Consider the following 25,661-nt stretch of genomic DNA (forward strand, 5'->3'; position numbering starts at 1 on the left):
TCTACCACATTTTTTTCACTGTTTTCTTGTGACTTGGTTCTACCGAATCACAAGATTGCTGCCAACACTTCCTGGCTTGGAGTGTAGACACTCAAAATCACTCAGTGGCTGCCCCTAGTAGGATACAACAAAGGGAAATTGTTTCTACTTCCAGCACAGGGGGTGGTTTTATAACCTCATCCACGACTTCCTCTATGACCAATGCGTCACAATGCTGTAATGTATCCTGATTCTAAAATAAACTACCATCCACGACCCACCCATAAACTGAAAAAGTGTGGGAAGGAAAGAAAGCACCTCACAGTTGCAACACCAAGAGGGATGCTGACTGGTACTCGCCAGCAAACCCACTTCTCATCATTGGTTGCTTTCTTTCCAAGATAGAAATGTGTGTGCACTTGAGAGAAAGACCTCAACCCAATGAAACCAAACAATAGAAAGAACCTAAATGTGAATGTACTTCCTATATATGCTATAATAATGCACATGTTTATGGACCCCGTGAGAATATACAAAAATGATCCTCACCGCAAAAAATTGGTAAAGCTTACTTGCTTGTGATAACTTTTATTTGGAGCTGTAAGCTCTTCCAAATTAAAAATGGCTCATGTAGAGCCATAATCAATCATTATTAGCCAACATGTTTCGTTGCTGTTACAAATTTCAAGCAACTTTTTCAGGGCTAGGGATCCAAATTAGACTTTCATGGGAGGTTCACATCAAACCATTAGGTTGCTTCAAAACTGCATACCTGCAACCTTAACAAGCAGAGAGCATGCGTCAGCTGATCGCGTACCCGCTTAGTGACTGCCTAAGGGTCTTGTCACTGCAACCTGGAATCGGCAGCGTTTGTGCTAGGGAACGAGCACTCTACATGAGCCATTTTTAATTTGGAACTACTACCTAACTACCTAACTTCCTATTGGCGACTTGCCATAGCAAACAAAATGTAGAAAAAATCTTCCGGTAAGACAATAAAGGATTTTCAAGTCCGTTATCGCCATTTTAGCTGCAGTTTGGTGCCTCTAAAGCGGGGTGATAATTTTAACGCCGTCCTTGTAAATATGCCCCTACATTTTGGAATGTCGACAATCCTGTCTTCCTTTTAAATAGCCACAAAGTATTTAGTGAAGTGTACACTCCTCTTAATGGGATCGATAAAGAATTGTCCATTGTTGAGTACAGAATAGGCAAATTGTACATGAGGTTTTGTAACGCCAGTGGCTATTGCTCGTGTCCTCTCTTGAGGTTAATTCAAAGAGTTGTGTACTTCTTTTGCTCCTAAAGTACACAGTGTTTTGTCGTCTCTGTTTGCTTTCTCCTGTGTTATGTAGAGGACTGTGGGTAAATATGACTTTCCGAACAGCCAGCACTTTTGAACCCTACCCTAGTAACAATTCATGGAACACTCAATTGAGAACACAGGTTACAAGTTCAGCACACAATGTTGCTAATCCAAACAGTAAGTGTGCTTGACTTTTAAACATTTTTCATAGGAACCGTTATTCGCAGCTACAGCCTCTGGTAAAGAGCTGGTAAAGAGTTAGCCTCGCTATTACACTTCTAGTTATTAACATCATTATTTTCTTAGTAAAACTTTGAGCCCCGTCAGTTATTCTTTTACAAATTAAGGGGTATAATTTTAACGGCTTCCTTGTAAATATGCCCCCAAGTACTGTGTTAATGTTACATGTGAATTGGGCGCGGAAGGGTACAGAGACATTTTGTAGTCTAGGAGACGGTCGCCTTCCCGAGAATTATTTACTAATTGTTCGAGGAGTTGGAGGCAACTTAAGTCTGGGAATTGTCATAGTCAGGATCTTTATTTTAATATGCAGGGTGTGCCTCGGCAGTCTCTGAAGCCTCGGTGGTGCTAGGCAGTGCCTTATTTGCTTTGTAATCAGACGGCAGTACTTATGCTGTTATAAAGTGATACACTCATAGAACTCTTGTAGTTGTATAATTACTCAGAATTTACTCACATTATTTTTTGTAGGTGCACTGTAATGTTAAATAGTTTTGATTTCAAAATCTTCTCTAAGCAGATTATTATCACACTAAATAATAGTCAAATGTTGTCAGAAAAAGAAGACGTATACACTCAGTTATTTTTTTTAATTATACTTTATTAAAATAGAAATAAATAAATAGAAACGTAACTTTAATATAACGGTCTAAACGTGAGATGGATTCCAGTGGTAGCAGCGTAGGTAACCAAAAACCAAGGCAAAACAAAAATGAAACATAAGTCCTTAAAATTAGATCGATGTAATTGAATGAGGTGAGAGATTACATCATTACGGAAGGCAAGATTGTTTTTTCTCACATGCACACTCCCCACCCCTCCCGAGGAATCACCCTCAACAGGATCTGTAGGGCAGCGCTGGTCATAGGCGTAGGCCTATCTTATGGTATAAATGGTATTTAAAATGAGACAGAGATGGGACAGAATGAGGTAAAAGATCACAAATTAACATAGCATTTGGAAATATTTCTTATTCGCACGTGTGCAGTGTGCTGTGTGCCTGATGCATCCCACCCCTCTCGTAGACCTGCGCTGAAGAGGTGTCAGTAGGGAAGTCCCTGCTGGCTCAGATCTGCAGTATGGTCCAGCAGGTCTTTAAAATGATTCAGAGATGAGACAGAATGAGGTGAGAAATCACATCATTATGCAGGACAATGTCGCTTGTTCGAACCGCGTTTAATTGGAGACCTGTGGACCTAGGCCGCTCTGCTTACCTTTTGTAAACACTGCATCTAGCAGAGGTTACAACTTGAATTCTGGTTTGGATCTATACTGCAGACAGTGTTAAATTCAGCCTTGATGTATTTATCTGCAGTGTGGACAGCAGGGTTCATAACTTGAAAAGAGAAAGAGAAACAGTGTGAGCGAGAGAGAGAGTGAAAGAGTTAAAGAAAGACATTGGAAGTGTGAGAGAGAGAAAGTAATAGATGGAGCAGGAGAGGTAGTGTTGATACTGGAGAAAATCTTTGCAGCTCACCTTTTTGCCACTGGTGTGTGTCCAACCGCGTGCCCGGTTATAATGCATCCTCAAGTTTAGTGATCTGAAACATAGTACACAATTAGTAATTGCAGAGTGCATACAGCTGCACACTTATATTTCTGAGTTATGCCTTTGCACACCCTGGCTACTGTATTACATCTATTCCCGCTGCAACGAGGTGTCTGTGCTCTCTTTTCCTCCCAGGGTGCTATACCCCATGCATTCCCACTGCATAGCGGTGAGTTCTCATTACTGCGCACCCAGACTGCTGCACCCCATCCACTCCCAGTGTCCGGAGGTTAGTACCCTTTCCTGCGCACCCAGACTGTTGCAACCTATCCACTCCCACTGCCCGGAGGTGATTGTACATTCCTACGCACTCAAGTTGCTGCACACTATCCAGTCTCTCCGCCCACAGGTGCCTTCTCGTTGCTTCTGAAACAAGGTTGCCCAGTATTGGAACTTTCATAGATTCCCATGCTTTTGTATCAAAAAGCATGGGAATCTATGAAAGTTACCAATACTGGTGAACCAAAGTTACAGGTAAGTAACTTGTTTTCTTCTCTGCTCACCTTGTGCCATTGGAGTGTTTCAAAGAGGGTCCGCCACGTGTCGAAGCAACCTTCTTACGCGTTGTTCCAAAGGCCACGCATCATCGCAGATTCCTCAAACGTTGAGCTTTGGAGGTGTTGAGGGGTGGGGGGGACGCCAATTTGTGAAACACAACCTGTTAGATAAAAAGGATAATAAGATTGTGCGTAATTTGTTCATCAAAGGAGAGAGGAAGTGAGAGAGTGACTCTGAAAAGAATATTCGCAGCTCACCTTTCTGTCACCGGTGTGTCTTCCACCACGTGCCGGGACATAGTGCACCCTGAAGCTCCACATCTAAAAGATAGTAAAAGACAGATTTTATGGTTGGTAATTGCCACTATCTTAATGTGGAGTAGAATAACATTGCCCTTTCACACACCTTCGTCTCCCATCAAAAATACAAAAATAAGTATGGTTCCAACTTATTTAATGGGCTTCAATTTATGACCAATTGGTAGAGTAATAATGTTTTCCATCCGGTTTTAGAAAACAAGTGGTGCGCAGTCATACACGTGGTTTAAATCATCACGCCTGTGTCTGAGCACGATAATTGGAACCTCATGTGCTATTGGAGTCTATTACGCGCAGCAAGCGCGTAATACATATCAATAGGCCATGGACAGAGCAATGCGCCCACCTCTGGCCAATTGCGTGCAGTCTTTTAGAATAAGTCACACGCAAAGGCCAATGGTTTAGCACGGAAGGAAACAGACACGCACATGCGTGTGCGATTCGTAGGTTAGGTTCATATCCCCGTTTTTTCAGATAGAAAATGTCTTGCGCTGCGTAAGCAATGCTGTGCACTCCAACGAAGGCACGAGCTGTACTGCGCACAGCAACGGAGGCGTGAGTGCTAATTGAATTGAGAAAGGAAAAGTTGTCAAAATAAGATGGTAAATTTAACTGTACATAGTAAAAAAAAAAAATACTCATCTACTTCGCTACGCGTGTGGGAGCGATAGACATTTGACCGAGTATAAAAACTTTCCTGCTGTTGGAAAAAAAAATACAAATGCAATATGATAGGGTATGTAGGACTGCGTACGCCTAAATCGTTGCGTCGCTTTTTTGTATCCAGTCTGCTGTATCGCATCTACTCCCTCTGGTGCGCACCCAGGCCTCACTGCTCACCTTTTTGCGGACAGAGCACCTTTTACATCATGCAGTCCCGCTCTGCCACCAAGAAGTCTCACATTTGTTGCTGAGTCTTGATAGCGCTATGGCAAAGGACATACTTGTGCACCCATCATCATCACAGGTTCCTCACCCGCTCAGTCCTTGTGGTACCACTAACTCAGTGACCAAAGAGGCCAGGCATGTGGTGGTGGGCCCCCCTGTTCGGTAGTTCGGGCCTACATGAGGCGTCCGAACTACCAGGATGGGCCATCACAGCGCTTGCGATGGGAGCACCTCTAAAATGGCGTAGAGCACGTGCGCCCAGTCTTTTTTTATTGGTAGGGTCACGTGTGTTGTGGCGCCTGTGCTGGATCGGTGTGGTGTGGGTGTATGCCAGCCAAGAGGGAGTGTATGTGTGTGCCATTCTGACAACTAGATCTATAACTAGCAAATCACTACAATGAAAATCTGGGCCATGTAGCGTTGTTGTGTTTACCTGTAAGCCTAAGCGGAGTGGGCTGGCCTGACGTATGCCAGTGCTGCGCGAGGCTGTGAACCATCACTTCGGAACTATGGGCGTGGCTCCGTCGTGAGCTATATCAGAAATCAACTGATATGGGTGTCTGTGTTGTAGTGCTGCCGTCATCCGGGTCTTAAACGCAAATGTGTCATTATGTCTGTGAAGTCCCACAACATGGCCAACATGGAAGGTACGGAGAATCACTGACCCTACATTCATCCATAGTTCCACACATAAAAGATGGTGGACATGACACATATCTCTCCCATTGACTAATACTAGGTTACCATATTACATTTAATATGTGCTAATTGTAGATTGGAAAAATGTAGAAATATACTGTTTACACACAAATGCATTGTACTTTAGAACCATCTTTAATGGTGAAGGTTTATTGCAATTTTGAAAATGGCACTTATAGAAAGTCAGCAATTTCTTGTCCCAGGTGACTTTGCCTTTCTGCCAAGTGTCCTGGCTCACATTGCTAGGAATGGCTCTGCTGAAGGAGTGTGTGTATTGTTTATAAATAATGAGACAAAAGGGGCTAAGTGTGGGCATGTTGGGCAATGATGACAGGATGGCTGGGATGGGGCTGTACCCAGCCACACTTGCACTTCAATAGAGTTTACCTACATCTCACACAAAGGAACATGTCATTGTACCTTTCTTGCCTTTTGACACCCCAGACTGTTTGGAGCCTAGAAAAGGGAAAGAGGAAGCAATATTCAGAACCAGTGTTGGGGGTAGGACAGCGAGTCCACTCACACAAAGGCTGGCACCAAGTATGAGCATTAGATCTCCAGAGTCACACATCGGAATACTCGTGAACCGGGGCAGATTCGGAAAACAGACTACCTGTGACCGCCACCAACGGAAAGCTCCAGTGAGACCTGGTCTTTGTGCCGACATTGACCATCTGCGACGACTGCTAATGGGAGAGCAACACTTCATGCTACAGCAATACCAGTCTGCAGCGACTGCCAATGTAAAGCTCCTGCGATGACCGGATTTTCACGCTATAGCAACAACCGTCAACTGCGCTCTATCTACTCTTAACGTTAGAAGCCACCTCCTTGCAGCCTCCTCCAATATGAACAGAACTATTCCCTCTTTTGCTGGACCTAAGAACAAAACTTTTCAGAGGAACTAACCTGGACCCTGTACCCATCCCATGATCCATCGTGATAAGCCTGAACTTGTACCCACAATTGGCGTTTTGATCTTGTTGGCCCTAGAATTCCCAAATAAATTTATAAACTCATAACTCCAGTTTTACTGATTGGATTTTTATCGTTCTGGTATCTTTTTATTTATTAACATTTACTCTTATTGTCTAAATTGCTTTGGGATTTGCTTGTGTTGTGTTTTCTCTTTATTACTGTTTGTGCTGCATACATACTTTACACATTGCTCCTAAGTTAAGCTTGACTGCTTTTTGCCAACCTACCAGAGGGATAAGCACAGGTTAATTTAGTGACTTGTGTTATTCCCCTGATGAGGATTTTAGCAGTTGTCTGACTAGGGCTTCCACCGTCTTCAACCAGCAACTCATTTTTTTACAGTCGTCACAATATCTTTAAAAAGTAGGTGAATAAGACTCTGCAATCCATAAAGAGACACAGATAAACCGCAAGTTCTTTGTCCTTTCATTACTACGATGAACAAAACCAAGGGTTCTATCAACACTAGTCATCAGATTTTCATTAGATCAGATCTGCCACTTTGGAGACAGCAATTCGGTCAATGTAGTATGCAAATACAGAGAAGGACAGTTCTCACAGTTTGACAAAGGAAATTAAGTCTGACTTGACTGGGCTCTCCACCTCTCAAATGAATGTGTCGGTGGGGGGCAAGAAATGTTATTTCCTATGAAATTGGGAACCTGTAACAGCAGTCAAATGCAGGTAACACCAGTGGGGCGGGGGCGGGAGGAGGGATTTCCGACCGACAATAACTAGGGAAAATTAATTATTTGTATAGTTTTTCATCTGCATCATCCCTCGAAATCCCCACGGCCCCACCACTGTTACATGCATGGACGGTGGCTGGATAAATGTGTGCTACATAACATCAAGCACGGATACACTAGTGTGCAGAAAAACCTTCTTCAAATGCACCAAAAGCACAGTCGGAGGCACAAGCATCTACAAAAGTTGAAAATTGAAAAGGTTGTTGTGAAAGGAGGCCATAGAGGGAGTGCATGCTCTTCAAAAGAGAGAAATTTTGTATTCCAGATTCCTTCTGATACTAAAGTACACACAGTTTTACGACTGCATCAAATATATCCGTACTTTAAGATAGGTTCTCATCACTTACAGTTCTACATCCATCAATTTGGCTGTTCATCTGCTCCCGAGGAGCGTAGTCTACATATTGCCCTGTTAGAACTCAGAAGGTCATATTTGCCCTCAAAGCAGTCCTTCCACGAATTAAGAACACTCAAGTGGTGGTCCACATAGACCACACAATGCCCTTGATTGAGGTCTGAAATACTGCAGAATCTCAGTGTCTGTAGCACACATTCTGAAATTCAATATGGACATTTTATCCACTGAAAGACATCTGTAGTGGGTGATGTGAAGGACGACCCATACCTTAGCCAAGCATTAAGCACACTTCATAGTGGGATTTGTGGTGCTTTGAAACCTGTGTACTTCAGGGGAGAGACATTCCTGTCGCGATTTCTTCTGACACTGCTATGATAATTTTAATGTAAACAATTGCATCGATGAAAGTTTTAATAAGTAAGGTTTTCTAGTGTTGGTATCTTTCATGGATTCACAGACGACCCACTCTCTGCCCCTTTCCTGAATGAGGCGCCAAGATTATTTACTCTTGACTACCTCTGAACATCTAAATCAGTTGTCTGTGAGTTGAGCTCTATGGGGCTGATTTATATGTTGGTGGTAAAGATATTCCATGTGGCTGCGGCAGAGTGCCCTCCCCGCCAACATTGTGGTCCACCCACCCGATCTTTATGTGGTTTGCAGTGGCAGAGACTATTCTACCATGACTAAACTTTCTGATGGCCCGGGGGATGAAGAACGTTTGTAGAAATGGCTATATGTTTGCAAGCCCAATTGGGATAGGTGAATAATTAGCCATATTTTACTGTCTTTCACTGCCAGGCAAACCCTAGCTGTGAGGGACTATAAAAAGCAGATAATGCTCCCACTTGCCATGGGAGATGGCTCTCATGGCAAGGGCACCATAACTTTATTTGCAAAAAAGAAAACCCTGTTCTGGTATTTTCTTTTTGTAAATAAAAAAAAGAATACTGTTTGGTACAGTTCTGCGTCCTGCTGACAGAGCTAAGAGCAAAGGGTAACATGCATTGACAGAAACCGCTTTGACGGCGATTCCGGCAAATTCTTTTATAAAAGACTGTCTGCTTGGCGGTCATTTCTAAATAAATTAGGCATACGAAGTATTTTACTTTTTCCTTATGGCGAAACTGTAACTAGGCCCCTATGTTTCTACACCATTCCACCTCATTCAACAAAGTTTGAGTCACATTTGAGCTACATTATACGTAGAGTATGGCTGTTTCAATGTTAAATTTAGTGTACATGGACTCTGTACATGAACTCTGATAGATAAATATTGAGTCTTGTGTATTCTGAGCCTAAAACATTGAACAAATCAGGTATGTGACTTTATGAAATATGCCAATGGTGGGGAATTGTAAGTGCTTTCAACTTTATAGAATATGTATTATGGAATTGTAAGTGCTTCCAACTTTCTTATTCTTTTGAATTTATAAACTGTTAATCAGCAAAACATTCCATTCTTTGTGTTGATTTACCATCAATTATTTAATTATAACCCAGTATTTGTAATGCGCGAACTAATCTCCCTTAAGGGTCTCAAGGCGCTGGCGCCGTTAGAGAGATTAAGCAAGCTATTGCCCAGTCTCACAGGGTGCTGGGCTGAGCTGCCGCCAGCGATGGGAATCGGACGGTGACCGTGAGCCCCGTGCTTCGGAGTCAGCCGCCCTGGCTGCTGCGCCACAAATCTCCCTCGTGTAGTGTTGTGATGGCTTCACTTCTTACTTATTGGGAGGGATGTAAGGTGCTAAGCTCTTCTGGAAGCTATGTATACAATATTTTAATAGTATCAATAACATCAAGAGTACTCTGGAATGACATGACGTGTGGGGTGAAAATCATATTAAGCACATACTTTAAATTTCCATAATTTGAATGGATTTTGAGAGTTTCAAAGATTCTATCATCATGAAAGAGGCAGTTTTTGTTTTATTTTATCTTTTTTAGTTGACGAGTAAAATCTTTTTTCCCTTCACACATATCAATTTATTGATGTGGATCACTGTTTATAACGCAGGCAATCAAATGGTTTTTGATATTGATAGGTTATATATTTCTGTTTTTACAGGAACAGGAAGCTAAGATGAAGGCCGAAGAAGAGAATGAAAAGAAGGCTTTCGCTGAAGAATTGAAACAACATGAGGTATAATTTAGGCACTCAATTTAGTCAGTGGGAGAAATTGTCTCAATATTCAGCAACAAGTGGAAGGGGAAATTAAGGATATATGTGAAACAAAAATCATGTTGAAGGCGTTAAATATAGGGCATCTTAGCTAAAGTAAGTATTTATATGGACTAGAAAAACTGTAATATTGGTCTCTACCAATGGTGCAGAGCACCAGAGTGAAACGTTTTTAATGTGATGTAGAAAACATACTTGCAAAGAAGGAGCATGATGACTTTTCTGTTGAATTTGAATTTCAACTCCTATTGCAGAAATGCTTAATAAAGAGAGTAAAGACATCGCCGTTTCATAGTATTTAAATGAGACATACAGATATAAACGATTAAAACAAGAAGAATGAGTCGGAGGACTTATTTTATGTGCTTGTGCTAGAAATGTGAAATGCCCCGGTCAAATTCTGGAAGGAAAAAAGCATATGCAAAATCAGTTGGTGTCTGCTGTTTGAATGTTCTTTGTTTTGTAACTTGTGGGTGCACAAATACGTCACACATGCAGAAGATACACCGATCTGTCAGTTTGAGACTTTAGACAGCAGACCACAGACTAACATGAAGTGATGCTAACCAGCCCAGCTAGCCCTTGCGTTATAATCCAAATAATTGTCTCGGTCCTCAAAAGCAGAGTAGTCTCCGGGATCTGCAGACCTTGCAGGTATCACTTGCCACACAACAGAGTATGCCCATAGACCCTCAAACCATCAAACAGCAGCGTTTGCACAGGCCTGATCCACAGTGAGTGGTGATGTAAGCATGTTGAGCCTTATCTCGAAGAGGGTGCGATGCAACTCATAGGGGACTGAGTGAATATGTAGTGCAATAAGTGGTCTGTTATTTTGTGGGTCATAGCTACTGTATTGCACTTAGCAGGTGTTTCAAAAGATTGCTGGCGAGTAAACGATGTGTGTGCGGTTAGTTTAGCCATAGGTGAATGCTAATGTGAGTATGTGGATAAGGGGTGTTTTTATTAGTTCAGGGATCTGGATGTCTTCGTCACATTGGAGGGTGTATGTGGATATGTTGTGTAGCAGGTGGGTGAGATGTGCTTTTTTGAAGATTGATTGATACTGCAGGTGAGTTGTGAGTGGCCGAGAGTGACTAGTGAGTTAATGGTATTGACGTGTATCATGAGTATGTCCCAGGTTTCTCCTCTGTCTTTCTTTTGAGAGACATCAAAAACTAGATGATGGATAGAATGCTTGAATTAATCTCAGCCACTGCAATCACTCTCGGCCATATGCCAAATCCATCATTTTTCCCCCACCTTGTGATCCTAGTTTGGACCCAGCAAATCCGTCTTGGCCCCACTCCATTAGGAACAGTCCAGCCTTAACTACCAGGCCAGTTCCACCAGAACCGTAACACAAGCAACACAGGGCTGGTTTTGCCTTTACTAGGGCTCATCAGCCAGGTAGAAATTGGTTCCAGTGGCATAGTGAGCACAAGACCCATATCTGGGCATCAAAAACAAAGCGATGGATTGGAATGCTTGAATTAATCTCAGCCACTTGCAGTTGCTCGGTCTGCACCCCAATTTAATACTAGTTCCAGTTTATGAATGACTTAGCATGGTATTTAGGACTTGCCTGTTCCCATTGGAGTAGGGGAAGGTTGGTTTGAACATAGATGTATCCAAACTGAGGTGGCATGGTGTGTGAAAAATGATGGATTGGGAGTGATTGACAGTGGCTGTGATTAATCGAAGCTTTCCAACAAATAAATTAGTTTTGAGACCTGCTAACCAAACCTCAGTGCCAGTGTTCTAACCCATTACAGAGTATATGTTGAATTGACTACCCCCAGGGCATGTAAGACAGAGTGCCCACCCTGGCTTGCAGCACTGGTTGTCCCACCCTGTGTGCAACAAAGTACAAAATGGTTACCACCCTGCCACTGCATCCACGAAGAGCAGATTTAAATTGATAGTTTGACTTTGCCGGTCAAATCAATGGAAAGTCTCCACTTCCCTTAATAATATATGTAGGTCTCCCCAAACGAAGGCCTAAGGAGCCCTGAGGCAGAGAGCTGTGCATTATTAATTGAGACATATACTTTTCATATGTCCTAACAGCAAAATTTCGAAATTGTCGTTTTGCTGTTTAAAAGTTAGTTGCCCCATTAGATATCACATTTGTACCTATTGACAATTCACCTGAACTAACTTTTGAATGGGGCTGCTAAATGGGTACTTCAATGTATCAAATTAATCGTGGCATTAAACCCAACTTTGTGCCCAAGTCGAATTTAATGTAAAAGCAACTTTTAGAAATGTGCAACCCTGTAGCCCGGTTGGTCCAGTGGCGTCACATGGTCATTGGCCATCAGAGAGCCTTCTCCCCTCCTGGGGTGTAGTGTGAATAGTTCCCAGGCTCAGTAACAACAGAATTAAGCAACAGGGAGAGGTGTTACCTCCCTCTTGCAGGAAGCCACTTAGGGTGTTAGCCCAAAAGGTGAGCTTAATGTCAAAGCTGCTTTTGGTAGGCAAAGGGCGATAACACACCTCAAGGGTTGCGCCTTTGTTCAGGTAGAAATGCTGGCGGCTGCAACAGAGGGGGAACACCAGTGCCCAAACCAGTTTTTCAGTGGGTGAGTAGCCCCATGTGGCCACATCTCTAGGGTGGGCTACCAAGCTTTTAATAGACTTCTTGGCAGTGGTCAGATTAGTGCACTCTGGGATTGCTAGATGCCACTCATAGCCGGCATGATGTTGTTACAGGGTGAAAGTGATGTTGGAGGGATGTTGATAGCCCATTGACTAATGACCTAATCACCCCCCTGGGCACTTTCTAGGCATACATCAGACACCCCTGGCACACTGAATCTTAGATTACGACTGAAGTGGAGAAAGGACTGAAGAAGTTCAGCCCAGCTGTCCCTTGGACCTTGCAAAGTGAGCCTGCACCATCTACTGGACTGGACTTCACCTGCGGCACCTGGGGTTAGCATAGTGTGGGTTGCAGCACCTTGGGTTGGACTGTGCTTGTGACTTCTATCTTGAGGACAAGTTGCACTCAAGCCAGAGACCAATGAAAGCGACTCCAAGGGTTAGTTGGCTGTCCCCCTGGGGCCAGCACCAGGGCCATCAAAGCTGAAGTAGCACACCATAGCAAGTCAGTAGCTACTTCTGGAGAATCGCTGGGCACCCCAAGAGCCCATTGCACCAGAGCCTACCTGACCTGAGAGTGTTGTCTGAGTCCAGGTTGGTCATACAAGAGGGACACTACCCTCCACCAAAGGATATCGCTGGGACCGCTGTGGACGATGACCGGGAGCACTGCAGTAGCTGGCGTTCTACTAACTCAAAGAAGACTTTGAGGGACCCCTAGATCTGTGACCAGAGTGGCCCCACATGACCATGGACCGCATAGCACTTAGAGCATCCTTGAGCATCCTCCGTCTACTGCATCCCCAGCATTTGGACCACTCCATTAAAGTCTATGGTGATCGTGATGCAAAGTTCAGAACTGGACTGGAGAGCACTTTGGTGACCAGGACTGTCCAAATATTCTTTAGTTGCCCACCTGACCTTCTCCCTGCCATCTTAGGTCACTCTAGCTGGGCCGGAGTAGCAGAACACAACTCTAACAAGCTTTTCTAAAGTTTCCAAACTTTACGGTTAATCTATGCATGTTTAAGATCTGAAAGAAACAGGTTAGTATTAGATTCCTTACCTTAGAATATCCCAGGCGTCAGTCTGGATCCGGAAACTTTTGCGTAGCAGTACCCCTGCGTGTCGGTAGGCGTCGTCTGCGGCTCCGCATCCGTCGTCGGCGTCGTTGGCGCAGGGATGACGTTGCCGAAGTACTTAGACGCCGCCCTCGCGTGCTGACGTCAGTTCTTCTTTTTTCCGAGCCAGCAAGCGCCGATCTGGAAAAAGTGGTACCCTTTAGTCATTTTTTTACTAAACTTTTTCGATCCTTCTGATCTGTTTTTCGAGTCGAACAACTCCATCGGTGCCGGTAGGGATGCCCCGGTGCAAACCCTGTGCCGACTGCAGCTGACTGATGTCGGTTACCAACCCCCATCGCCGGTGCCTGTATTGCTTAGAGGCCGACCACGATGACAAGTCGTGCCCCGACTGCCGGGCCTTGATGTCAAAAGCTAGGCTGGATCGGTCCCGTAAGCGCCTCGAGCTCTGGCAGTCGGCCCCGTGCCGCTCGAGGTCCCGGTCCAGGAGGAGGTCGAGGGACTGATTGCGGGGCCAGAGTCATCACAGCTCGACGAGTCGACATCACTCGTCGGGCTCCAAGTCCTCATGTAAGAGGCACAAGAAGTCGAAGAAGCGACACCGCTCTTCTGACTCCCCCCGACGCTCGCGCGACGCGGCCAGGGGTTCGGGCGACACCGCCCACGCGGCATCGGCGGAGCCGCAGGCGTCGCGGCCTGCTCCATACCCGACGGTCCCTGAGCAGAATGCGACTCCGGAGGAGATCAATGCCTTCCTCATGGCCATGAGGTCGCTCGCTCCTCCGTCGGGTTCCGCGGCGCCTTCGGGCCCCACGGTCCCGACTGGGAGCCCAAGCAGGCCAGGTGCTTCGGCCCCAGCGCCGCTGGGTGCTTTGGCCCTGGCGCCAGTGGCAACTTCGGTCCCTACGCCGCAGGGCCCTGCCGAATCCATCAGATCCGAGTCGCCGCTGGTCGAACTAATGACCCCTCCGCCGGCGTCGACTCCTAGGGTGTCACCCCCGACGCCGTCCCCAGACGACGACGTCCGCGATCCCCCCTCTATCCGGTCCCGACGTCGAAACGGCATCGATCGATGCCGCATTCGACGTCGAGAAAAGTGCAATACTTCTATGATCCGGCCCCATCATTTGAACCTGAGTACCAGGAGATGGAGGGCGAGGTGGATTGGGAGGGGTCTGAGGACCCTCTGGCACGGGAGTGCCAGTCTTTTCAGGACTAGTCAGGTGAACTAGGGGAGGCCAGTGGTTTGGACACTTCGCCCGACACTGGATTTGTCTCCCCTCCTACCATGGCTACGGAAGAGGGTGTTGCCTACAGTGTGGTGATGACGAGGGCTGCCAAGGCCTTGTCTCTTGAGCTCCCTGTCGCGGCCGTGAGGTATAACCTCCTCACTGAGGTCCTCAAACCGCAGGCAAGCTCTTCGGAGCCTCTACTGCCGTTAAATGAGTCCTTTACTGACGTTCTGTTGGGCACTTGGTTCCAGCCCGCTACTGGTCCCCCTGTAGATAGGAACGTGGCCAGACGCCACCGCCCGGCCCGGGCGACTCTTGTTTCCTGTCCACCCACCCCACCCCGAGAGCCTGCTTATCCAGGCCTCTAATTCCCAGACCGCATTCCCGACAGCTCCCCCTCATCGGGAATCCAAAAGGTATGAACAGTACGGAAAGAAGATGTTCTCCTCAGTTAGTTTGGGGTTACTGTCCGTCAACACCGCTTGCCTTTTGGGCCGTTATACCCACTCACTGTGGGACACGGTCACGGACGTGCTGCCACAATGCCCGGAGGAGGCCCGGGTTAAACTCGCCCAAGCCCTTGCGGAGAGGCGAGATGCAGCACGGTATTCCATTCGATGTGGGCTGGATACCACGGACTCGCTAGGCAGGGCGATTGCAACAACGGTGGCGGTTCGCCACCACGCCTGGCTGTGGTCCGCCAATTTTTTGGCTGATGTCCAGAACACCCTTATGGACATGCCGTTTGATGGCCGTCGCCTCTTTGGCGACAAGGCAGACAGTGCGCTTGAGCGCTTTAAGGACTCCAGGGCTACGGCCAAGTCCTTGGGCCTGTCGGCCCCACGCCAGCAAACTGCTGCCTTTCGCTCCTTTCATTGCCAAGGAAGGGGCACCCCCACCCGTCCTGCCAGCCACGGGCCGCAGACTAACATCCAGCACGGTGGCGGACATGGTGACCACCGTGGCAGTGCCAGGGGACAACGGCGAGGCCAGTCCACATCCATCCGCCTCAAAGCCTTCCTAGTCCGAGCTTTCAGGCCCATTTTACGCCATCACCTCCTCCACTGGCGCGACATCACATCGGACAGGTGGGAGCTGCAAATTGTCCGAAGGGGCTACTCCCTCCCCTTCGAGGTGACCCCTCCAACCATGCCACCGCAATACCACAGCGTTTCGGGAGATCACTTTCAACTTCTGCAAGAGGAAGTTATGGCCCTCTTGGCCAAGGGGGCCATTGAGCGCGTTCCTGGGCCAGAAGTAGGGTGTGGTTAATACTCACACTACTTTCTGGTTCCCAAGAAGGGCAAAAGGGCCTACGCCCTATCTTGGACCTGCGGAACGTCAACAGCTTTCTCTGGAAGGAGAAGTTCAAGATGCTGACTCTGGCTCAGATCTTAGCTGCCCTAGACCCGGGAGATTGGATGGTAGCGTTGGACTTGCAGGACTCTTATTTTCACATCCCTGTACTGGCAGCCCACCGGCGCTACCTGCGGTTCATGGTAGGCCACGAGCACTTTCAGTTTACCGTGCTCCCCTTCAGCCTTACCAGTGTTCACGAAAATGATGGCGGTTGTCGCTGCTCATCTGTGCAGATTAGGGGTGTCAGTCTTCCCCTATCTCGACGACTGGTTGTTGAAGGCGGGCTCGCCCCAGACAGTCGTCAGCCACCTCCAGACTACGGCTGACCTCCTGCACCCGCTGGGGTTCTCCATCATTGTGCCAAAGTCACACCTGTGTCCCTCTCAGAAGCTCCTCTTCATCGGAGCGGTTCAGTTTCGGGTTTATCCTCCCGTACAGCGGGTTCGAGATATTCAGGCTCTGATTCCGATCTTTCAGCCTTATACCAAGTCTCGATCAGGTTGACGCTGCAGCTTCTGGGGCTGATGGCCTCCTGCATCCTTCTGGTGCATCACGCCAGGTGGCGGGTGCGGGCTCTGCAGTGGGACCTGAAGTTTCAGTGGTCCCAGCATCAGGGCAACTTGTCCGACCATGTCTTGATCTCGGAGGGCACTGCAAGACAGTTGCAATGGTGGCTCACGGACCACGATTGGGTCAGCGGCAGATCCCTCTCCCTACCCCAACCGGAGCACGTACTTGTAACGGACGCGTCCCTCCTGGGCTGGGGGGGCCACATGGGAGAGGCGGAGATCAGAGGCCTCTGGTCTCCGGCAGAGTCCCGGCTCCACATCAACCTTCTGGAGCTGCGGGCGATCCGGCTTGCACTGAAAGCATTCCTCCCATCTGTCCGGAGGAGTGTAGTGCAGGTGTTCACGGACAACACCACTGCCATGTGGTACTCCAACAAACAGGGCAGGGTGGGGTCGTGGACCCTGTGCCAGGAGGCTCTGCACCTCTGGCAATGGCTGGAACATCAGGGCGTGACCCTGGTGGTTCAACACCTGGCAGGTTCCCTGAACACCAGGGATGACGAACTCAGCCGTCGGTGCATGATGGATCACGAATGGCGTCTGCACTCGGACTCAAGGTCTCTTTCAAGAGACTGCAAGGTCTCTTTCAGCAGTGGGGAGAGCCTTGGTTAGATTTATTAGCCACAGAAGAGAACGCGCAATGTCATCAGTTCTGCGCGTTGGAATTTCCAAGGCGGCACTCGCTCGGATACGCTTTTCGTCGCGATTGGAGCTGCGGTCTGTTGTACGCCTTTCTGCCTATACCACTTCTGCCCAGAGTGCTGAAGAAGATCAGGCGCGACCGGGCCCAAGTCATCCTTGTGGCTCCGGACTGGGCACGAAGTTACTGGTATCCCGAGCTACTCAGCATGTCAGTCGATCCCCAGATTCGTCTGCCTCTTCAGGAGGACCTTCTGTCGCTGCAGCAGGGGATGGTCCTCCACCCGAACCTGTCCAGCCTCTACCTCCATGCGTGGAGATTGAGCGGCGACAGTTGAGGCCATTTGACTTGCCTCCTGAAGTCTGCAATGTGATTCTGGCAGCCAGGCGTCCCTCCACAAAATTGGTATACGCCTGCAGGTGGAACAAATTTGTGGCATGGTGCACAGCAAAGGCTGTGGATCCACTCTCTGCCCCCCTTTCTGAGGTTCTCCTCTTTCTTCTTTCTCTTGCCCAGCAGGGCTCTGCTCTTGGCACTCTTAAGGGCTACCTCTCTGCCATTTCCGCCTTCTTAAGGCTCCCTGATCAGCCCTCTCTTTTCAAGTCCCCAGTTGTAAATATGTTTATGAAGGGCATCACTCATATGTTTTCCCCTGTTCCTTTCGTGATGCCTCAGTGGGACTTGAATCTTGTTCTGACTCATCTAATGTGCGCTCCCTTCGAGCTACTTCATTACTGTCCTCTTCGTCTCCTCACTCTTAAGACTGCATTCCTGGTTGCCATCACCTCTGCCAGGAGAGTGAATGAGCTCCAGGCTCTTTCTTCACAACCTTTTTTACTTTCTGTCCATCCGGACAAAGTTGTGTTGCGGATGCGACCCTCTTTCCTGCCCAAGGTAGTCACAGCCTTCAATATCGGGCAGTCCATCACTTTGCCCACCTTCTTTCCGCCTCCGCGTCCCTCGAAAGAGAAAGAGAGGCTCCACCGTCTGGACCCAAAACGTGCACTCTCCTTCTACCTTGATCGCACATGCCAGTTCCGGGTGGATGACCAACTCTTTGTTGGTTACGTGGGAGCTAAGAAGGGACGGGCGGTGCACAAACGGACCATTTCTTGATGGGTCGTTTTGTGCATCAAGGCTTGTTATTCACTGGCTAAAAAGGAGCCTCCTGTGGGGCTGCCTGCCCATTCCACTCGTGCCACGGCGGCTACTACTGCCCTGGGTTGGGGAGTCCCCTTGCAGGACATCTGTCAGGCAGCTATGTGGGCCTCGCTGCACACATTCGCAAGACACCACTGCCTGGACAACCAAGTCCGGAGAGATGGCTTTTTCGGCCGTTTCGTTCTCCAGGACTTTCTGGTGTGATTATTGGTTCGAAGGCCCACCAGCGGGGTTGGTATTGCTGGGGTATCTATTCTAAGGTAAGGAATCTAATACTAACCTGTTTCTTTCAGATGCACAAGTTACTTACCTTCGGTAACGATATATCTGTAAGAAACAGTAGTTAGTATTAGATTCCTTACCGCCCCACCCATCCTCCCCGTTCTGCGAACCGATATCTAGGGTTAAGGTTATCCCTTTTCAGGGCCCTAGTTTCATGGCACCAGTGTTGGTTTTTATCATGGTTCTGTGTTTCTGGCGTGGAAAAGCTGTGTATAAGAACTGACGTCAGCACGCGAGGGCGGCATCTAAGTACTCCGGCGACGTCATCCCGCGCCAACGACGACGGACGCGGAGCCGGAGACGACGCCTACCGATGCGCATGGGTACTGCTACGCAAAAGTTTCCCGATCCAGACTGACGCCTGGGGATATTCTAAGGTAAGGAATCTAATACTAACTACTGTTTCTTACAGATATATTGTTACCGAAGGTAAGTAAATTGTGCGTTGTGACTAGAAGTACTGAGGTTTATATGTACTTTAAAAATCTATACCTATGGAACGCTACAGTGGATTTTGTTCATTTTGGATAATCAGTTTTTATAAATTGATGTTGGGTTTCTTTCATGCTCTGTAACTTTCTTGTTTAATTGTTTGGTGCATCTAAATCCTTTACACTGCTTCTCCAGTATTGGGGTTTATTTCAGAGATTCACATGCTTAAATCATTCACCGTCCGCAAAGTGGGAGTCCCACGGCACATAAAAAGCAGTAAGGAATGACCTTACCATTAAAGTTAATAGAGAAAAACATTTACTTTAACATCTCGTCCTAGTCATTTGGAATAGTCCAAACTCCAGCCAATTAGGTGACAGAACCTTCTAGAACCCTCTCTACAGAAGCTCCAGGCTCTCAGATTTTCTGTCCACGTCGTGTAAAGGGAGTCTCCCTGAGCTCTGCTCAGTATTTTTCTCTTTGGCCTACTGAATTTGTTCTCATCTTCAGATCACCATGTCATCTTCAGATCACCATGTCTTCTTCAAAAAGATCCCTCTTCAGGCATTGTGACTCTTGTGGGAAACTCAGACTTCATTTGGATGACCCCCTCAAGAAGTTTATCTACTGCCTTCACCCTGATCAGCAGGTGAGAGAATGTAAAATTTGCAGAACCTTCTCTTAAAAGACTTTGAGAGATAGTGAAGGATGTCTTCTTCTGTGGCTACAGAAGTTAAAAACTAAGGACAATCCTCTGTCTGATGAGGATAGTGGTTCATCACAACAAACCCTAAGGAGTTCATGAATAGGAAACTCCAAGAACCCTTTAGACGCGTACAAGTGATGTTATGTTAGGAAGAATGTATAAAGCGCATGGTCACCAGAGGTTTCATGTCAAACATTAATGTTACTGGGGCATGCCACACTTTTTAAGATGATGGAATTACCCAGATTTCTATATGCTCTCCAGAACACGCCATTCTGTATACCACAGACATACTTTAAGGCAATCGATGTTGAAGTACGTAACCTGCTATGGGATGGGAAACACCCCCACATAGCCACCAATAAATTAGCTAAGGGATGGTACGATGGCTGCATAGCACTCCCACACATACAAGCGTATTATTGGGCTTTACACCTCATAGTCCTAAACTACTGGACACACTGCCCCCATACTGACCCCGCATTTTGAATGGATCCTTACATCCTGGGTGAAGGGGGGACCCTGCGAGCACTATATTCCAAAGCAAATAATAAAAGCATCTCGGGCCTACAGCACAAACAGTTCAACTATGGCACACAGCACATGCGAAGCTGGGCTGGCACAACAAACTGATGCAGTTTACCCCACTTTGTGAGACTGGGAAGCTGGGTAGATTGATTAGCTGTAAAGGATTCCAAAAATGGGATCTCATTTTCAAGGGTGGGGGATCTCTGGGATAAGGGGAAAGTTATCCCTTTCGGAAAGCTGCAACAACAATGCAATATGGCCACAACGGAAACATTCCGCAACTTACAGATCAGGCATGCACGCATGGCATCAGTCCCTGCTGGCAGAACCTTTTCAGAAGCATCACCTTTAGAAGACAGGCTACTCACAGATAAGATGGACTGTAGGGCAATCTCTCTAACTTACCAAAAATTAATCAATAATTTGCCAGATCCTATGCAAGGTCTCCGTGAGAGATGGCAAAAAGACATGGGAAACTGGACGACACTGACTGGCAGGAAGCGTTGGAATCCCTGCGGGAGGTGGCAGTACCCTCTAGATTGCGACTAGTATAACTCAAGGTGCTCCGCAGAAGTTACCTAACAAGGGAAATACTAGCTGGAATGGGAAAAGTCGAATCCCCTCTTTGCTTGCGTCAATATTGAGGAACAGGCATATTCTTCCACATCTTATGGGACTGCCCGAGATTAGCGACTACTGAAAGACAATCATGCACACAATCCCACAGGTATGGAGGACCCCTGTACTATCTGAACACAAAAAAACACAAAAGATGCCTCCTTCATATATGGGAGGCCACAGACCTTAATCATAAACACCAAGACTGGGTGCTACTTTATTTTATTTTTATTTTAAAAGTTTTATATAGCGCTAGCTTAACCCGTAGGTATCGGAGCGCTTTACATACACACAGTAAACAGCAGATGGACATTACATTACATAGTAGGCCGGCAGTAAGGAAGCAAACCAAAAAAAAAATACAGCATGGGAGATAAATATGCATTTCAGCGGAGGGGGAGAGAGCAATAAAATAGTCCGGTCACCCACTATCCTTGAAAGTCCGGGGAGAGAGGAGACAACTCGGATCTAGTAGTCTAGGTAAGTTGACGTTGATCATGAAAGTATTTGTTTAGGAGATGGAGTTTCAGTTCCCTTTTGAAACAGGAGAAGGAGGGTTTGCATCTGAGGACTCCAGGGAGAGCGTTCCATATGCTGGGAGCGTTGCCAGAAAACCATCGGTATTGGGTGGTTTTCTTTTTCATTTTAGGAGGAATAAGAAGGAGTGAGTTGGTGCTTCTCGACGATCTCGATTGACCGGCTCTTATCAGTTTGTTATTTAGGTAGTTGGGGGCAGGAGAGTGAAGGGTTTTGTGTGTGATGCAGACCAGTTTATAGATGCATCTCCCTTCCATGGGAAGCCACTTGAGGCACTTGAGAGCTGGAGTGATGTGTTCAAATCTTTTAACTCCAGATACGAGTCGAGCTGACATGTTCAGCACTGCCCCCAGAGGGGCTAGATGAGCTTTTGGAGTCCCTGTAAGGATGGCGTTCCCGTAGTTAGTCAGTCAGTCAAACAAAACTTTATTTGGTTTGTTACAACCATAAAAGTATTCAATTTACATCTTATCATGACGTTAAAAAACATAAACACGGCGGTATCATAAAACGATATTGCACATATCCACTCACATAAACTAGCCTTCCCTTTAAAATAGGAGTGTTATATCATTCTACATTATTAAAATCAAGTAATTCATACATATACATCAAATCCTTCATATATATGACAAGCAATACTGTAATCCCTTGATAGCACAACCTCGTATAATCCTAAAGGGACCACTTACAGTGCTTACTCTGTGCACTTGAGGAACACTTTAACTTTATTCATATATTTCCCCATAGCACAGGCTATCTCTAAGTTCACCATTCCCACCAAAAGGTTAACAGCTTGCATCCTATTCTTGATCCTATATTTTTTTTAAAGTGGACATAAAATCTCCTTTCGTATGTCTAAAATCTTCATACAATCTAATAAAATGTGTAAAATATCACATGGGGTACCTAACATACAAGTGCATCTACCATTACAATCTATCCTAAGGTTTCGAACCCCATTATTCGCATAACATGGGTTTATCCCAATTCGCATTTTTAACACTTCCCGCCTTAAACGGTAACTGGGTAACCGGTCTACGTAGGGAAAATGTTGATCATTCTCCCAAGACAGGGTCATATGGGCCACCGAGGTTTTTCGTGAGAGGTACTCCCGATCATATATATGAGACATATCAAATCCCAAAGACCTTAGTTCTTTCTTGTCTATTATCACATGGACTTGCTGCGAGCATACCCTCAAACCAAGCACCCCATATGTTTCACTTATTAATGCTCTAGTCTCTTTCGCCCAGGGCAGCTCACTAATGGCAATTTCCCCTTTATACCATTGGGAAATTTTAAGAGACTCCCCTGATCCTAAGCGCTGCCAAAGCGTATTAGGGCCATACAGGCAGTTATAGCCCTGGAGGTCATTCCCAGCTCAAATCTTGCTGCCTGTACCATTGATGATTTAGGCAGCAAGAACAAGCTTTTTAGGATATTTCCCTCCTCTTTATCCCAGGAGTTCTTACCGCTTAAATAAAGTACCTCTGCTCCTTACAGAAATTGTGGAGGGACCATTGCTTGGTAGGCTTTTATGAACGGCCTATCTGACATTTCTCCGTAGGCACTATTAAATCTTTTTAAGCCTTTCACAGAAGCCGATGCCCTCATTTTTAAAGCTTGCAACTGGGTATACCATTTCAGGGTACTGGCAAACAACATTCCCAGATATGTATATTCTGTTACCCTCTCGAGCAATTCTGTGCCAAGATACCATGAGAACTTCATTTTTCTCCTCCAGAAACATAATACTTTAGTCTTCTCCATGTTCACCACAAACTTTTTAATTAGGCAGTATTCTTTAAACCTGTTTAATTTTCTCTGAAGGCCTATCTCCGTCTGGTCCATAATCACCAGATCATCGGCATATAATAGGCACGGTATATGATTTCCTCTCAATTTCGGACTCGCCCCTCTAACCTCTCTTAATTTTAGAGGTAGGTCAGCTAAGAAGAGGGAGAAGAGTAAAGGGGCAAGTACGCACCCCTGCGTCAATCCATTTCCAATTGGGATCCTCTCAGTTAATCCTCCCTCCTCTTCCAAGATTTTCTGAGCCCAGTTTTCTGTATGCAACACTTGGATCAGGACTAATAAATCACCATGTATTTCATACCCTACCAGGGTTGACCACAACTGCTCCCTGTCCACAAGATCGAATGCTGCACGGAAGTCCATGAAACAGCAGAATAAGTTACCCCTCTGATCTATCGACTTCCGTTCAATGGACCATAGAGCAAAGCAGTGGTCCACGTTGAGTGACCTTCTTTAAACCCCCCCTGTTCTGGGGGTACTATCTGTTTATCATCTGCCCACTCCCTTAGCAAACCTAGAATTACTTTGGAAAATACCTTTTCACCTATGTCCAGGAGGTTTATCAGACGATAATTTTTGGGGGAGTTTACGTCACCTTTTTTATGTATTGGTCTGACAATGGCCCCTTTCCAACTATCTGGAGTAATGCCGGTTTTTAATATCCCCTGGAACATATTCGAGAAGAACTCGGCCCACCATTCTGGATTTGTTTTTATGACTGCTGCTAAGTTATGTGGGCCAGCAGCTCGTGTTAAATTTAGCCTAGTTATTATGCTCCTAATATGGCCGGGGGAGAAATGCTCTTTTACTTCTTCCCTTACTCCAGGCCAGCTATTGGCTATTATTTCCACCCTCCTTGGCCATTTACCATAGATTTCCTCAAGATAGGTCACCCCCTTATCCTCTGGCACAGAGCACTGCAGGGTCCCTACAACTTTCCCCGTACATTCTTGTATTAATTTCCAGAAGCCTTTCACATTTTTTTCTTCAATTACTTTGAGTAAGGTCACCCAACATTTATCCGTATTGGATCTTTTTTTATCTCTAATAATTGCCTTGTATTTTATCTTTAGTTTCCTAAGTTCTAAAGATACCTCTAAGGCGTCTCTCTTGTTGCCTAATACCGGCCTTTACTTTCCGTCAATCATCATCACACCAGGGTTTGTTATTAGGATGTATTTTAGCTTTACTTACTAACTTGTGTTTGCCATGTTTGATTTTTATCCTGAGGCATTCAACCAGTTGCCTTATTATACCCTCATACCAGGATATGTCTTCTCCTGGTAGTAGGTTGTTCAATTCGACTGTTAACTGGAGTGCACAGTTTCTGTATATATTCCTCGCTAATTCGAGTAGTAAGTCGCTTTGGGTATTCCACCTCTACTTGTAGCACTTTTTGTCTCTGCAGGGAGCTGTTTACCTGTAATTCTACAAGCAGTGGGTAATGGTCACTACCCTCCACCCTGAGTATTTCAAACTGTTTAATTAAGTGGAAGCTCCATGCCTGGATAAATGCGTAATCTATAGGGCACTTTTGCTGCCCTACTTTAAAGGTACGCTTTGTGGGCCGATCCGCTTTCTTTCTTCCATTAGCGCAGATCAGGCCCCCAACAGCTGACCAAGCTCGACATCTTAAGTTGAGATGTCGCAACTAGAAAACTTAGCGAACTCCATATTATATACTCTTAGCAGATCACTCTGCCAAGAGTCAGTTTTTTGGGAGTTTAATCTATGGTTAAAGACACCCAGTTTCAAAAGCACATCTCTCGGGTAACAATCACATAGACCTTCCCGGTCCTTTTTTAAGCGTTCCAGGTCAGCCTTATACTCATTTATTTTTCCTTTCTGTATATACACATTTATAATGCATAGACTTTCGCCTCCTAACATATTATTGAAAATCCGCACTCTACTACCTAATGCCCAGTTGCACTTGAGTTCGAGGGGTTCTATGTCTCTAGCTATACTTGTTGTGACCAACATCATCTGATCCTGATGGTCTGCCTACTATGTTCTTTCTTGCAGGTTTTACATGGTGAGTGAAGCCTTCGGTAGCAGGGGTTTCGTCGCACAGCCAAGTTTCCTGTAAACAGACAATATCGTTTTTCCTAAGGGTGTTTTTAAAGTTTTACTGTATCAATATTCTTTTATATCCATTAACGTTGCAAGACAAAATGGATAGGCTGTGCGACGACCCTACTTCCTAATCAATATTACTCAGATACCCATCTTCCTCACAATTCATATATGCCAATTCTCTATATCTATTCCCGGCAAGGACATCTTCAACATCCCCCCCTCAGACTTTTAGGAATTATGGTGATTTCAAGGGCGTCCTCCTTACCCCGAC

General features: G+C 46.0%; 1 protein-coding gene across 1 annotated transcript in view; it reads left to right on the forward strand.

Annotated features, from left to right (window-relative positions):
- The window catches only part of LRRIQ1 (leucine rich repeats and IQ motif containing 1), a 1,358,071-nt gene that overhangs the window by 230,930 nt on the left and 1,101,480 nt on the right, over window positions 1-25,661 (forward strand). The window contains exon 6 of the mRNA XM_078678880.1: window positions 9,630-9,704. Within this exon, the coding sequence (XP_078535006.1) occupies window positions 9,630-9,704 (75 nt within the window). The remainder of the gene's footprint in view (window positions 1-9,629; window positions 9,705-25,661) is intronic.

The sequence above is a fragment of the Lissotriton helveticus genome, chromosome 1_1 (genome assembly GCF_964261635.1).
Source record: "Lissotriton helveticus chromosome 1_1, aLisHel1.1, whole genome shotgun sequence".
NCBI lineage: Eukaryota > Metazoa > Chordata > Amphibia > Caudata > Salamandridae > Lissotriton > Lissotriton helveticus.